We start from the raw sequence: 16,426 nt of genomic DNA on the forward strand, positions 1-16,426 counted from the left end.
ACACTGCAGCTGTTCAGCATTAAGCAGACAGAGACTTCGTATGGCGTAGAGTATGTCCAAGTGTCCTGCTGATGTTCTTGCTACACCATAACAAGTGCAGGCATCTTCTGTTAATACTTAATTCTGCTAAGTACTCTGTTTCTTGAATGATCCAGCTAAAAATTATTTAAGTAGTGTTTTCAAAAAAATAGTCATAGAATCATAGAATGTGTTGGGTTGGAAGGGACCTTTAAAAGTCATCTAGTCCACCCCCCTGCAGTAAGCAGGGACGTCTTTAACTAGATGGGATTGCTCAGAGCCTCATCAAGCCTGGCCTTGAATGAATAGTAAAGTAGTTGGTGCGTAGGAATACTGTTGTAGTGTCCAGGCGTGAACTTCTGAGCTAAATTATATTTCTGGGGAAAATCTGAAGTAGCATATAAAGTTGCAGTTTGCATTTCCTTAAAACAGATTGTTAGACTTGGAAACGTTTGTGTGGTGTTGTTTTCTGGTTTGTAAAAGACAACCAACAGAACCGAAGTGCGTAGAGTATTAGAAGTGATGTATCCTGTGAGTACAGAGGGCAGTATCATCATATACAGCCCTACTGACTTTCTACTTGGATTTATTGAAGCTGAAGATCAGCATCTGTGCAAACAGTGGAAACAGAATGCAGACAAATACCTGTTTTTTTCTCATTCTAGGCTCTTTTTTGCAGTTTATAAGGAAAAAGTTTAAAAGAGTGTAGAGAAGGTAAGTTTTCTGGAGGAGGAAATCTTTAGGGCTTAACATCTCTTGTTTCTGCAAAGATTATATATTTGATTCTCTGCAATATTTGTAACTTAATGTACTGAACGTAGTCAGCATGGCATTTTAGCAGTGTGTTAGTCACTGTGGTAATGCTGTAAGTTCTGCTCAAAAAAATATATATGAGCACGGGGCTTAATTTTTACCTTTCAGCTACAAGCTCTTATGTATTTTGAAGTGTTATGAAGACGAGGAATTGAAGAAAAGCTGATTAAAAGAAATTCCTAGTAAATCTAGGAATACTGTTACGCAAATGACAATAGTATTGAAATATTTTTGCTGATGGCACCTCCTCCTTAAGGACGTACCTTGCACCGTCAGCAAGCAAAAAGCATTGCCTTTGAGCAGGCCTAACACTTCTGCTATTGCTAGTGTCAGGGACATCTTTGGTGGCTGATTGCTTAGTATATTATCAGGAAAAAAGCTCCATTGAACTGTTGGCAAGCAGAAATGTTCTGACGTTTTATTTCAGCAATAAGTCTCCTCAAATATTTATGGAAATGCAGGCTCTTTTGGGGGGAGATTATTAACTGGTAAAATGTTCCTAATTGAAATACCAGAAGGGTGAAAGGGGCAGGAGGATGGGTATTTGACTGTATACTGATGGACAGTTAAATTCACTCCAGCAAAATTTGTCAGTTTTTAAAAATAATTGTTTCCTGTTTTCCTGTTCTACTTGATTGTATCTGTAGTTTATTTATAAAACTTAGGTACACAAAGCTTTGGGTTGGTTTTGTTTTTAAGGAGACCAACTGAGTCTTTTTAGACATCTTCCACCCCTACTTTCCAGTCAGTTTTACCAGGCTAGAACTTTTAAAAATTGGAGAATCAGGGAAATTTCTTATCTACAGACTGGCGGGCACTCATTTTTATTCTACTTTTAGTCTGGTAGCATGTTTCAGTTATGGAATTCCTGAATTTGAAGTCAGTGAATATATGTATTACACAAAGAAATGCTGTTTTTCAAGTTGATAATATCCTCTTTGTGACAAAAATGAATAAATAACATGATGAATTGGTGTGCTGCTTTGAGAAGAACAGAGCATTCCTGTGTTTCCTTATAATGTGGGAATCTCTCAGCGTGACAGATGTACCTGTTCTGTGGTGGTTTGATACCATTTCAGTGAATGAAATCAATTTTACATGGTAGAAAACTGAGCTTGCACAGGCTTGATAATGGGAATGATTGTATTGGATTTGGACTTGGATGAGTGGAGCAATGAATGCTCATTCATATTCATTGTACATTCCAGGGATTTCCATCAGTATAGAATGGATTTCCAGTTTAAGATTGAGTAAAAATAAATTTATACAATTGCTTATTGCATTGTATATATGCTAGCTTTAAATAACTGCCAAATAAACGCTTAATTCAGGCTCTGTTGAGTATCACTAAAATACAGCTGTCATTTATGGATGTGACACTCATTGAATAGTATCTGCATTGGTACAGATTGCAGAGACTTGGAATGAAACTGCAGAAATGCTCTGATAGTAAGTAGTAAATAATTGTACTACTACTACTGTCAAGTGCATTATTTTATAAACATCTTTTTGAATTGTGGCTTTTTTGGCCTGGCAGTTTTCCTTTCTTTTTTCAAAGGAACACAACTTTTCTTTGCTGTTTGTCAGGCTTTTTGGCATTGTACTCTTTCTTCTGGTTTGCGTTTATTTACTTTCCTGGGCAGACAGATGCTAAATTGTTCTTTTCTGTAAAATGTTTGTATTTTCGTGTTTACTGTCCCTTGTTGTGAAGAAGCCTTGGAGAAGACGTATAATTGGGGAACTCTGGGCTGGTGCTGCTGATGTTCTGGAAGTCCTAAAGACGGACTTTTTTGTCAGAGTTAGGTTGATGGTTGAACTAGATGATCTGAAACGTTCCTTCCAACCTAGGCGATTCTATGATTCTATTCTATGATTCTATAACAGGAGGGAGTTTCAAGAGAATTAAATGGGCTACCCATTTTTCCTGTCATTAATATGTCCTTGCAGGCTTTCACATATGTAAGTATGTGCCTATATTACAGTTTATTCACAGAATAATTAAATTCCCCTCCTGTGACAGAGTAGCTTCTCACAGAGATTATATTCTGTCTTTCTGGTATGGATATTTGAAGGGGGCTATGTTTTTAGATGGATCGTGTGACCTGACATCAAAAGGCTAAACTGAGAGCAACTGCATCAGTACTTCAAGGGAAATTCTTCAGGACAACCAATCGACAGCAACTAGCAGCAGACATATCAGTGTCATGAACACTGAAGATCAAACCTCTGGCAGTGGGCATTCTGATCTTAAAGTTTATATAGGGTAATATTGTATTGTAAAATATACCAGGCCGTGGTTTCATGATGTGCTGGGTTTAATGGCTACATGTCTGTACCTCCAGTCTCTGCCTCGTTGGTGAACTCAGCTTTTTGAGGGGTGTTGCTGCAGGTAAGATTACTGAAATAAATGAACTTCGTTAAATTACTTGCCACTCCAGGAGGAGGTTGAGGGGCTGGGTCATACATATGGAGCACAGCCTCTTGACTATGAAGTCACACTAAAATTTCCAGTCAAGCTTTGTTTCTTCATGTGAATAGTCTGGAGGATAAAAGTGTATCTGGTACGTTTCACTTAAATTTATCTGCAGTTTTTATTGCTGCTTCTGGTGAAAGGCAGGGATGAGTTTTAGGCCACAGACATCCTCTTGTATATCTGCAGAGCAATGCTACGACACATCTGCCGGCCAGACAGACCTCACAGCCTGGCAGCCGTACCAGAAAGGATGGTGTGAAACCCTCCATTATCTCTTCAGTGCAAATTCAGACATATGATCCAAACTCTTGGGGTTGAACACTGTAGTTCACCTGGCTGAGTTAGCTTGAAATGTTTCAGGGCTTGATTACTCCATCTTAGCAGTGGGGACAGCAGTGCGGCGACATGGGACGTTTGTAGACACTGACAATGCGGTATGTCAGTAGGTACACTCTAAAACTGGTATAACTGTAGACATGCCAAGCTATACATATGTGTATGTATGTACATGTACACTAGTCTCTGTGTACATATTTATGACCTTTTACTCTTTTGACCGGTGGCCAGATCCTCTGTATACTAGCTAGCTCCATGTGTGTGAGAATTAATACAATAAGTTGTACAGAAAGCACGGCAGTGCCTGATGGGCAGGCTGTGGAGACCTGTCAGAAATACCCAGAACTCTTCAGACTGCTGGTCCTCATAATAGACTTGGTCAGTAACTTACGCCTGATGTAAGGGAGTCGCAATTGGTGGGATGGAAGATGTAAGCCTTACTCAAGCAGTTAAGGTCATATGATAATAGGAGAGTGATATTTGTTTCCAGCCAGATACAAAAAAGATTGACTTTACAAATGAACTGTACAAAAATGCATTGAAAAGGCCTAAAATAGATATTTTGTTACTCTCTGAATTAACTCAGCTGTTCTCTGGCCAAATAATGTGCTGCATTGACTGTTTTTTAAAAATATATATTTATGCTGAAGTATATGCTTTTTCCTTAGGGAAGATTTTCAGCCAGTGTAAATTATATGGTGGTTTTGTAATCTGAGCTGATATTTAACATCTGAGCTGAGTCACCAGATTTGAATCCAAAGGAGACTAGAGTATGCATGCACACTTTCTCTCTTTCCTTCTCTTCCTCCTTCTTTATGGCAACATCCTTGTGAAATTTTAGCACAGTAATTTTTAGCTTTACCTTAAAACATCTGAATACAATTTCCAGAAGTAAATTCCAGTGCTAGTTGTGATTTCCCAGCAGTGAGTTCAGAGGATGAGTTAGCAGGCCGAAGGCAGGGTATTCTCAGCCCAGTTTACTTTTTTTGTTGTTTTGCCAATGGTATGGGCACGGCTCAGAGCAGGGTAACCAAGGAAACGGGCATCTAGACAAAATTCTCTCCTCTTTTGCGTGGTCTCGGGTTACTCCAACTACCTGCACAGATCAAGAGAGGGAGTGATTTGGGTGCACTGAGTGGTTTTTCAGAGGAGCCTCTGACTCTTCACTGGGGAGGCCAGCTTCCTAGCACAGCCGCCTGCCCGGCGTAGGGCACATAATTTTATCTGGCACTCCTGCAGAGATCGTTTGAATGGAGAAGTCAAAACATTTCTCTTAGGAGAAGATTTACAAAATGCTGCATCTTTCATGATGCTTCTGTTGACTTTCTTGGCAATTTTCTTGATTAAAAAGGAAATCTGGTTGAACGATTGTGAGCATATAGGAAACTAGCAAGTTTATTAAATTCTTTCGTCGTCATTGCTTCGGGCTAAGCTGCTTCTAAGAGTATCCAGTAATTGTCCTATTTTGAAAGTCTAGGGGGCTTTGTTAAAAGAGAAAGTGAGCAGATCAGCAGAAAGTGTTTCTGAATTTAACTTGTCTCTCTGCACTTCTAGACAGAACAATTTGTATTTCTAGACAGTTACTATCCAATAACTTAAAGTTGAATTAAAGTAAATTTGAATTTTACTTAATTTAAAAAGGAAGAAACAAATTTAAGTACACTTAAGTACTTAAACTATATCTAAGTCCTGTGTCAGTTATGATGGTAGTTTCCTATCATTTTTAATATATTTTCAAATGAAAGAAATACTCAGAACTGGCTATTCAAGGAAAAGCAGTGAATACAAATTTACTGTCAAATGTGTAAATTACAAGAACTGGAGAAAAGAAAGAAACATCTTTCCCTTTTAATCTCTCTGAGATATCCTCAGTAGCCTTGTAATTAAAAAGAAAAATGGTGTCAGAGCTGTAATGATGTGATTTTTCAAGTTTATATCATCTCTCTTTTGCACTGAATTCAATCACAAATTCTCTAGGTTTAGAATGATCATGTTTTTCCCTCCAATATATCCATCACTGGACTTATTTGTATAAATTACCTGCATAATTTATTATTTAAAACATACAGACCTAATGATCACTCAGGCATTCTAGGTAGCAATATTGAACAGTTATGATTATATTTTAGCTAAAGGATCTTAACCAGTTTTCTGCCTGGTGTTGATACTCGGAACTGTGCAGTTATGTAGTATAATGGTGGTTATATTTTTGAAATACCGAACTTCGTGGTCTACTGGAAAAATACTAAATTTCTGCTATATGATAGAAGTTGATTAAATCATCCTAAAGACTTAGAAAATTGTCATGCTCATGTAAGTAAAGAGGCCTTATTACCCTCTACTTGGTAAACAGTGGAGAAAAATAGAGATCCCAAATAGCTGATTTTTCTTGGCTCTTGAATACTGACAGCTTTTACATTCCTGCTTATCCGGGTGGCTGAATAGGAAGCATCCAAACGTGTTAGCTTAACTCAGATCTGATAAAATGTTAGCTAATGAAGAAAAATCCTAATAACCAGACGGTGAAGAAATTCCGAATTTCTGAGAGAAATTACATTCTGTAGATCGCAGGAAACCTGATGAGTAGAAATTCTTGGAAATATTCCAGGAGGAATAAGAAGAAAAGGACACCTGGGCAGAAAGATGAAGCTTTTTTTTCTTATTTCTTTCTGTATAGAAAAGGATACTTCATGTCAGCTTTATCTGATTTTATTATTATTATTTTTTTATATAGACCAAATCTGTCCCTCCAGATAGCCATTGGAATACCAGAATATAGGCCTGGAAGGAAATTTGAAGAGCTAGGGAGTTCATCTCTTTGTCTTGGGCAGAATCAGTTACTGATGATCTTGGTGAGTTGCTGGTGACTTTTACTGGGAGGGGCCCCTCTGTCCTGCTGTCAGAGGTACACAGCAGCAATAAAGGAGCTTGAAGACTTGAGTACTGAGAGCAGGATAAGTGCAGGCTGGTTAAGCATATGAGTTAACCATATGGTTAACCATCACCCAGCTTCTTAGGCAGGTTTTGCAGCTCGCAGTGAATTCTGACTATTCTCCTTTTGCCAGTTTCTAGCAAGTTTGAAGCCAGCGTATGGATAGCTGCAAATGGACTGTATCCCAGAAAATAGGCTAGTTTTGGGTTCTGTGGGGAGAAGAATCCCCAAATTCTGAATTTATTCAAGAAGCATTTTCTTTTCTTAGCTACTTAGAGCTGAGAGCTGGTCAGTTTGAGCCCTCTACTTTATTGCAGCATTTGTAAATCTTTGTCCTGAAAAAAGCAATGTCACACAGTGTATAACTGGGAAACCAGCATGTTTTCTGTTCTTCATATCCTTAATGTTTTCTTTTGCCTGTATAATTATGTAGATTGCTTATCTCAGCAGGGGAGTGGCATTTGAGGGAGATACCAAGCATCATCTGAATGTGTCCAGAGAAGGGCAACGAAGCTGGTGAGGGGTCTGGAGCACAAGTCTTATGAGGAGCGGCTGAGGGAGCTGGCGTTGTTTAGCCTGGAGAAAAGGAGGCTGAGGGGAGACCTTATTGGTCTCCACAACTACCTGAAAGGAGATTGTAGAGAGGTGGGGGCTGGTCTCTTCTCCCAAGTAACACGTGATAGGATAAGAGGAAACAGCCTCAAGTTGCACCAGGGGAAGTTTAGATTGGATATTAGGAAAAAATTCTTCACGGAAAGGGTTGTCAAGCATTGGAACAGGCTGCCCAGGGAAGTGGTTGAGTCACCATCCCTGGAGGCATTTAAAAGATTTGTAGATGTGACGCTTAGGACATGATTTAATGGTGGACTTGGTAGTGTTAGGTTTAGGGTTGGACTCAATGATCTTAAAGGTCTTTTCCAACCTAACATTGTAACAGGCTGCCCAGGGAAGTGGTGGAGTCACCATCCCTGGAGGTATTTAAAAGACGGGTAGACACAGTGCTTAGAGATGTGGTTTAGTGATGGTTTTTGTCAGAGTTAGGTTGATGGTTGGACTGGATGATCTGAAAGGTCCCTTCCAACCTAGGTGATTCTATGAATGAGGGGAAAATTTGGGGGCCAGTTGGGCTGGATGGTTCTTCTTGCCCACCTGATGTAGAGCAACAGAGATGCTGCAGTGCAGAGCAGTCCCCAAGGGCTCTCCCTGCTGAGCCGTGGCTGGCGGGCTGCCATATTGCACACCTCCTCGCCTCCCTCCTCTTGTGGGTGACATCACGTTACAGCGTGGTGACGTGAAGCCAATCCCCCAGTGAAACCTGTTAATCGTCGCTTTGCCAGCAGCACCCTCGGCCACCTGCGGGTGTCCGGCAAGTGACGGGTCATGCTCTCGGGGCCAGCCCTGTAGAGTCAGTTTACAGTAAATGCTGTGGGAAGAGGCTGTTGGCAGGACCCGTAAGCCACACAAAAGATCACTACATAAACAAGAAATGAATCACCGTTATGAGTAAGATAAACAGGGCAGCATGTGAACTCTGGTTTGTTTTGCGTGGTGGGGTGGGATTTTTTTGGTTATTCCTGTGTTGGAGCCCTTAGACTTTCATTCATGTATTTTTTTAAACTAGTGAATGTTTGACTACACGTCAGAAATTGTTTGACATTTCTTTTCAATCTCCTTTAGTGAAGAAGGTTGGGCAAGGGGATTTTTTCTATCTGTATTTGATGTATTAAGTGGAACTTTTTCCGAACTCTGGTCCCTCTATGATTAGTAGTTGAGGAGTATATATAGATAGAAATAATCCTGAACTTGTGCCATTTAGAGATTAAGAGGAAGTCAGTCCTGTTTCTCTCTAAGCTTCTTGTCAAGTATTGAAGAAAATGCTGTGATATGGATAAGCAGCTTTGGTACAGGTTTCACTTTTCAACTAAAATACTTTGCTAAAGTTAGTATCTGCTGATTTCTCAAATGCCTATGTTTTCCCTATGCTTTTGACTCGGTTTCCATGTTTCAGCTTGCCTTCACGAAACAATATTCTTTGCCAGCTTGGTCTGATGCTTAGCGAAATTGCTGCTCTGATCACATTCAGCCCGATTAGCCAAAGCTTCATGGCAGGGAAGGCGCACACAGCTAATAGAGGGCATCGTCTTTACAGCATAGTCTGGGTGCCAATGCTGTTAGTGGCGCTTAGCAGGAATTGAAGGTGGGAGGATGATTCTTATTTTCAGTCTCTGGTAGGATATATATGTTAGTGTACTGTTAGTTATGTTATTAATGACAGACATTGGGAATTGTTAACCAAATGCCAGCTAAGCAGTTCCTTTTGTAGGCAGGAAGGTACTGTGTAAGGTTTTCATCCCATCTTCAGACTGAATTTTCAGAGCGTGAATAATTAAAGTAGTGGCTCCTGTTTTCCCTTCCATCACTCCTCGGTTTTATGGCAATCACCTTTTTCCCCTTTTACAATATGAGTGTCATATTTCTATCTTTACAAATCTCCTTAATTAACCTCCCAGGTTACTGTGAGGTGCTACATAGCAGAGTGCTGTCTGACACTAGGGCTGCTTTACGACTTCTTTCACTGAATTTAGACAATACTCTAAAATCGTACAAGTCCTGCATTTTTGGAGGTATTTTTTCCATAATAAGAGCTCATTTCCTTGTGACTTTAACGTGTTCATTGCAAATTTATTTCAGTTGCTTTATGTCATTTGTTGGGATCATTGCTTAAATCATGACTTTAAGACAGTTGGATTTATGAGTAGGATCAGAGAAGTTACCCAGCATTTACATCTGTGGTTTACTTTACATTAAGAAACTGTAGTTATATCTGTGATTCACCAGAGTGACATCAATTAGGACTTAAGAAAATGGACTCTTGCAAAGGAGTTAATGTTTTTTTCAGGCTGTTCTCATCTCTCAAACTGTGGGATAGTCCTAGCTAGCACAAGTTAGTTCTCGTGTGTCCTTAAACATGGATGAATTTGTCCATCTGCCACATACAAGTTTTCAATATGTTCCAACAAATGCCAGTCCTGCCCCGGGTACAGCGTGTGGCTCTGCAGCTGAAGGAAATTTTTTCATCCCTCCTATTGAAACTTTGTCTTTAACTTGTAATCCTCCTGCATGACGCTTATTCTGCAGTGATTTTACTGCCGTAAAACCACTGTATACAACAGTACAAAATTACATAACTCTCTCGTTGTGGGACAGAAGAAAATTAACTTGCTAGTGCGCTGTCAGTCTGTTAATTAATCTCGCCTGATCTCCCGCTGCGGGGGGCGGTGGTACCCAGGCAGGTGTACGCGCTTCTGTGGTGGGCAGGCTCAGGTGCAAATCGGGGCTCTTCGCTGTGACATTGAAAAATTAACTGTTGGCGTGTGCCGCTGCCCAGATCACAAAGTAAAAAAGAAGGGGGATAAAAAAAAAAAAGGTGGGGGGATCGCAGCAACTGGCTGATCCCTGCATGTTTCACTGGCTTGTGGGGAAGTTGGTGGCTATTTCTTATTTACCTGTCTGGTCTCAAAGTCATCCAGGATTTTCAGATCTGGCAAATAATACTCCGTATAGAGAAGCAAGATACTAACTTACCTGGCTCTCATTTAAGAAGGCCCTTTTTACCCAAGTTTCCCTTTTGTCAGTGACACTGGTGTCAGAGGCAGAGTGTGTACGAACATGACAGAGAAGGAGTTAGTGAACCCCGCTGACGTCCAGCACCAAAAATAAAATCTTTTGTTTATGGAGCCAAAACATTGCTCATGTCAGGAAAGACTGTGTCGCGTACTTTGTGAAGTAAATATGGTAATCTCCATGTTACTTCCCTATATGTGGAATTATCAAACTGAATTTTTGTTTCTTTCCTTTTCTGTAATATTTGATGCTGAACCGTGTGCCGTGTGTGATGAATTGCATACGACTGGATGGGTTGAACTTTATTTTTCCCCTTTGTTGGTTCTTAATATTTCAAAACATCTTGAATTTAAGAAAAGCTGAAAAATAGCAGAAGAATTTGTGATACATTGGAAGAGAGCATACACTGAAATGTTATTAAACTGAAAATTGAAGATGAGTGGTAAGAAATAGATGTGAAGGCAAGAGGCAGTTTTTGAAGATGGGTCATATGGGAAAAGAGGGATGAATAGGAAAAGAAAACCCTCAAAATAGGAAAATGCCCCCCGTTTGTTTTTTTTTAAATTATGTTTTCTTAATCACATTCTTAGGATCTCCAAGTGCTCTACTTGTTTTTTCTTTTTAATAATTAAATGTCTTTTGACCTCTAGAGGCAGAGGTTTCTGTTTAATAAACCAGTTGTCAAACATTTGATTGATAGTGGTAGTGTACTGTAGCTCTAATTACAATTATAATACTATGGAAGTGGCCAACCAATCTATTCGCTTCTTGTGGGCTCTACCTAATTCTGCATTACAGGCTTCCTTGCTTGAAACAAGAAGCGTTATAGCAGGTGACAGTCAGCACTGTCTGACAATGCTTAGGTTATTTTAAGAGAACAAATGTGTCTGCATTATGATAGCCAAAGGCTATGACATGAAGAAGAAAGCCCAAGAATAATATACAGGTACCTCTTATTTGCCTTTTTTATATGCGTACATGGGCATATTTTTCTTATATGTGGTTATTTGTATACGTAAAAATAAGGAGGTCTTTCCCGCAGTATACATCCCTCACAGAAGATACTGTAGTGGAACAAATGATGTTGTCACTGATTAAGTTGCAATCTGGCCAGAAAAGTTGTAATAATATTTTCAATTAGTATGAAGAGTGTAAGGAGCCCAGGACACAATTTCTTCCCAGTGAGCTCTGGAGTTACTACTGGGCAGGAGGACTGCTTTGGTTTGCTTTGACTTTGGAGGAAACACATGATTCCTCTTCCAGGTGAATATAGTATGGAAGATCAGTTTCACAGTTTTCACTGAAAAACACATTACCAAAATATTCAGTTTCTTCTGAAAGCAAATGGTTCTGCCAGATGAGCACTGTTTTGTTTCCTCTTTAAAATAAAGAAAGAATGAGTTGATATAAACTATAGCTTTGAAAAAGCCAAACAGCTTTGGTCAAAGTCACTTAGCCTAGATAAGGAAATTTTCAAATACCTTCAATGGCAAGAGGTTCCCCATCTCCAATTCTCCTATAAGCTGTTCCCTCTCTTTTTCTATTTTGCTATTCTTGTCTTTCCTTTCTGATGATTTATCTCAACTTGTGAGTAACGTGAGGGCTTATTTTCAAATGATGGTACTTTTAGTAGCTATGGATAATGAGATGCAAGTTCTGTTTCTGAAGGTATAGTGTGATGACATTGGCATGACCGTTGCTGTGAAGACTTTCTAGTGTCTCCCCAGGGCTAGAGGAAAGCTGTTACATTTATAAGGCCTCTGTTTTCTGATGTATGGAAAAGAACAACAAAATCTGACTGCACAGATAAACTGTCATGGGCTAATTGAATATATACCTGTAGTCTGAGGTACTCCAGTCAACGGTCTGACATGGGTTTGTATGATATAGAGACTCTCAGAAGCTATGCTTTGTATCTTAAAAAATAAAATCCTTACAAAATTATTTTATAGTAGCATAAATCTGTGATACCACATTTCTAATGAAATATTTCCAACCTTATTAATATCTTCAACAATGATACTAATTCTGACCATACAGTGCATAGGAAGTATTGTTGGCAACTAACGTATGTAAGTGAAAGTACCTCATATACTGATTTTGTTGGTGGAAGATGAGTTCATTATCTCTTCACTCTTTAGACTACTGCCAGACTTAAATTAGCTTTGTTACTGTGGCTGTTCTTGCTTGATAGATGGACTTGGATGTCTTGCTTTCTGTTGCTTTCTGGCTTATAAATGTTATTTCATGGTATGTGGTTAACTCTGAGTTTTGTCGGAAGTGATTCATGCGGGTTTTTTTGTTTTTTTTTTTTTTTTTTAATGTACAGACACTCAGGTGGCTGCAGTGGTAAAGCAATGAAGTAAAACATTTTACTCAGTCCATTTTAGGCTTCTGTAGGAAGATTTTTGCGTAACTTGCTGTCTCACTTTAACACTTTCTTTTTTTCTTCCCCATGGTAGATCTTCGAACAACAACTTTTTCACGTAAATTGACAGAAGTGGAGAAGAGATGGCCAGTTCAGCCCGAGAACATCTGCTTTTTGTGCGACGTCGCAACCCACAGCTACGGTATACTCTGAGCCCAGAGAATCTCCAGAGTTTGGCATCTCAGGGCACCATGGCTGAGAACATGAACTTGCAGCGTGCCAACAGCGACACTGATTTAGTGACCTCGGATAGCAGGTCTAGTTTGACAGCCAGTATGTATGAGTACACCTTGGGGCAATCTCAGAACCTCATCATCTTCTGGGACATTAAGGAAGAAGTAGACCCGACTGACTGGATAGGACTTTATCACATAGGTAAGTCAGAGCCACGCTGGACTATTTCTGTGAGTTTCTTGCTTTTCTGATACATGTTCTGGCACACTACGTAATTAATCTAAAGATAAAGTTGAAGTAAGACTGCAGAAAAGTACCTTGGATTTCTCTTTGCCTTTCTCAGTGCAGTGAACTGTGTAAAAACATGATTCTAATTAATGTAGATCTGGTTCCACAATGACTTGCTAGAAGATGAAATGCATTCTTCTTAAACAACAAATGTGCATACAGTTTGCTGGTGGCTGGCTTATAGATCGGAAAATTTGGAGTATGGTATTCATCATGTAACTTCATATGCTTACTGTCCAATGTTTATACAGTTTTTTTGACAAGTAAATTCTTAACATTTGTGAAAAGGTATTTTGTATGTCATTGATTTTGTAGAACTGAAATTGTACTTCAATTCTGAAGGAGCGAGCATTTCTATTTATGAAGAATTCTTGTAGAAGGAAATCCTCTAAAGAGATTATTTTATGTGCTTTTTTGTGCCGTTCAGGATATTTCATAGGAGGAAGCTGGAAAGAGCTCTAGGCTGGCGTGCCAGGGCCTGTGGGCAGTGTGTGCATTAGCAAATAATGTGTCTCAAAAGGAGTGGATCAGTAGGTCAGAGCAGTTGGTGCTGAGACTCTACCATCAGCAGCATATTTGGGTTGGGAATTTCCATTGTATTATCTTTAATCAGGTCCCTAGATCCAAACATCCCTGCTGTGTGTGTGGTTTAGAGCTGGCCGAAGGACAATCTTTATGTCCCCGCTAAGAACTAGAGTGTAGCTAGCGGGTAGCTGTAGTGGCACATGGGGTTTAGTTGTCTTCTCAAGGAATCCAGTTCGCGTGCACTAAAATTACCCTTTGAATTTAACCAGTGCTCAGTAAGTGGGACGCATCAGTTGATTTGTTTCCAAATTGCACTGCTTCTCGGAACCTAATTACTGATGTAGAAAGGAACTGCCAATTCAACCTGTATAGCAGAAACTGGTGGAAGTGGGTCTGACCACTGGAATTTTGTCTGTACTTAGAAGTAAGCTTAGTGCAATGAAATCGGTCTCAGCAGGATTTTGGAGAGATGTTTGCTGTGCCAGCTTTTTCTCAAGATGTTCCATCTCTGCATCACTTAATGTTACGTGCTGTGTAGATGGTGCTTCCAGTTCTCTCTTTCTTTTTTTTTTCTCTTTTTTTTTTTTTTTTTGTCTGATATATTTTCCCACCATTACTGCAGTTCCACAAACTGGACAGTATTGACTTGTGCGGTTCCAGCGCTTACCTGGTTACAAAAGCTGTACTGGAGTTGCTGCATGAGGTGCAGTGTCTCCAGGGATGAACTGTGAATATGTGCTAACCTTTAAGCCACCTAAATGAAGGGTCTCCATAATAAACAGAAATGAATCTTCCCAACAGCATTAGCAACTGAAGTATGATCTGTGCTGTAAAATGCAGACTGCTAAATGGAGCTTAAACGTTCTCATTTAAATACACTGAGATCTTCATCTGAATAAAGGTTTGACATCCCTTCCTGTTTGTTTTTTCATGGTTCACAGCACTTTAGGGTTGGTATTCAAGGTGCTGAAGTACAGCATCTTTCTGTAAAATTCTCCTTGGTTCTTATTGTAGGCTGTAAGTGATTTTTGTCCTACATTAATGATTAAAAATATTTCTACTTTCAGTCTGTTGAGCTCCTAAAGTACAAAACAATGTTAAGTTACCACAAGGTAAGAATCCTATAAGGAACAGCCAAATTTATGCCTTCCTGGGCCTAAACCCCTATCATGCTACTGTGTAATACCAGAGTGTTTGACTATGTTGGGTTTCCTGTTTTCTTGTTAAATGGTGAAAGGTCCAGGAACTCAGCTTTTGTCTCCGCTGCCACTTGAAATCCATCAGTGCTGGTGAGAGTTTTGTTACTGATTTAAAATAGATCAGAGCAGTGTCTTTCTCAAGCAGAGACTTGTGGTTTCATCATTCTGAATGACGGAATTGCACATTTTTTACAACAGAGAGGTAAGGATGTATTCAGCCTGATAGGCACGCCTGTCTGTCTTTGATTTAGGTTTTTTGATAAGCTCTTTGAAGTATCTAGCATCTTTTACGAATAAAAAATGATAAAAATTGTAAGAGTACGATCTAAAAACTCGTAATTTGCGTAACTTTTATAGACATAACTAAGGTAAATTAAATCCCACAGGGTATAATCCAGGATTTTCAGTCCCTTGTAATAATTGCTGTGAAGTACCCTCTTACTCCTTTGGAAGTTCGGTCGCATCCAGAGGGTAGTGGTCAACGGCTTGATATCCAGGTGAAGATGGGTGACAAGTGGTATCCCTCAGGGGTCCACATTGGGACCAGTACTGTTTAATATCTTCATCAGTGACATAGGCAGTGAGATCGAGTGCACCCTCAGGACGTTTCCAGATGACAACAAGCTGAGTGGTGGGCTTGACACACCTGAGGGATGGGATGCATCCAGAGGGACCTGGACAAGCCCAAGAAGTGGGCCTGTGTGAACATCATGAGGTTCAACAGGGCCAAGTGCAAGGTCCTGCAGCTGGGTCAGGGCAAACCCCAGTATCAATATAGGCTGGGGGATGAAGGGATTGAGAGCAGCCGTGAGAACGACCTGGGGGGTACTGTTGGATGAAAAGCTGGACATGAGCCGTCAATGTGCTTTCACAGCCCAGAAAGCCAACCATATCCTGAGTTGCATCAAAAGCAGCATGACCAGCAGGTCAAGGGAGGTGATTCTGCCCCTCTACTCCGCTCTGGTGAGACCCCACCTGGAGTACTGCGTCCAGCTCTGGAGCCCCTCAGCACAGGAAGGACATGGACCTGTTGGAGTGAGTCCAGAGGAAGGACACAAAAATGATCAGAGGGCTGGAGCACCTCTGCTATGAGGACAGGCTGAGAGAGTTGGGGTTGTTCAGCCTGGAGAAGAGAAGGCTCCGGGGAGACCTTATTGTGGCCTTTCAGTACTTAAAGGCAGCTTACGAGAAAGATGAGGACAAACATTTTAGCAGGGCCTGTTGCGATAGGACAAGGGGTAATGGTTTTAAACTAAAAGAGGGTGGATTCAGACTAGATATAAGGAAGAAATTTTTTACAATGAGGGCGGTGAAACACTGGAACAGGTTGCCCAGAGAGACGGGATATGCGCCATCCCTGGAAACATTCAAGGTTTGGTTGGATGGGGCTGTGAGCAACCTGATCTAGTTGAAGATGTCCCTGCTTACTGCAGGGTGGTTGGACTAGATGACCTCTAAAGGTCCCTTCCAACCCAAACTATTCTGTGATTCTAAGTTGAGGACACACTTCTTATTTTCTCTAGGAGAGGGATGTTTGTGGGTAAATATACTTAATAATAACAGCTCCGTTCTTGAACACATTAGTAATATTCAACGTAGTTGCTGGAGGTTATCCA

At 40.2% G+C, this 16,426-nt stretch overlaps 1 protein-coding gene across 2 annotated transcripts in view; it reads left to right on the forward strand.

Annotated features, from left to right (window-relative positions):
- HECW2 (HECT, C2 and WW domain containing E3 ubiquitin protein ligase 2) overlaps window positions 1-16,426 on the forward strand; it is a 182,829-nt gene that overhangs the window by 47,153 nt on the left and 119,250 nt on the right. For both annotated transcript variants that reach the window (XM_063340740.1, XM_063340739.1), the window contains one exon: window positions 12,659-12,999. In XM_063340740.1, the coding sequence (XP_063196810.1) occupies window positions 12,708-12,999 (292 nt within the window). In that variant the 5' untranslated portion in view covers window positions 12,659-12,707. The remainder of the gene's footprint in view (window positions 1-12,658; window positions 13,000-16,426) is intronic.

The sequence above is a fragment of the Chroicocephalus ridibundus genome, chromosome 7, assembly GCF_963924245.1.
Source record: "Chroicocephalus ridibundus chromosome 7, bChrRid1.1, whole genome shotgun sequence".
Taxonomy (NCBI): domain Eukaryota; kingdom Metazoa; phylum Chordata; class Aves; order Charadriiformes; family Laridae; genus Chroicocephalus; species Chroicocephalus ridibundus.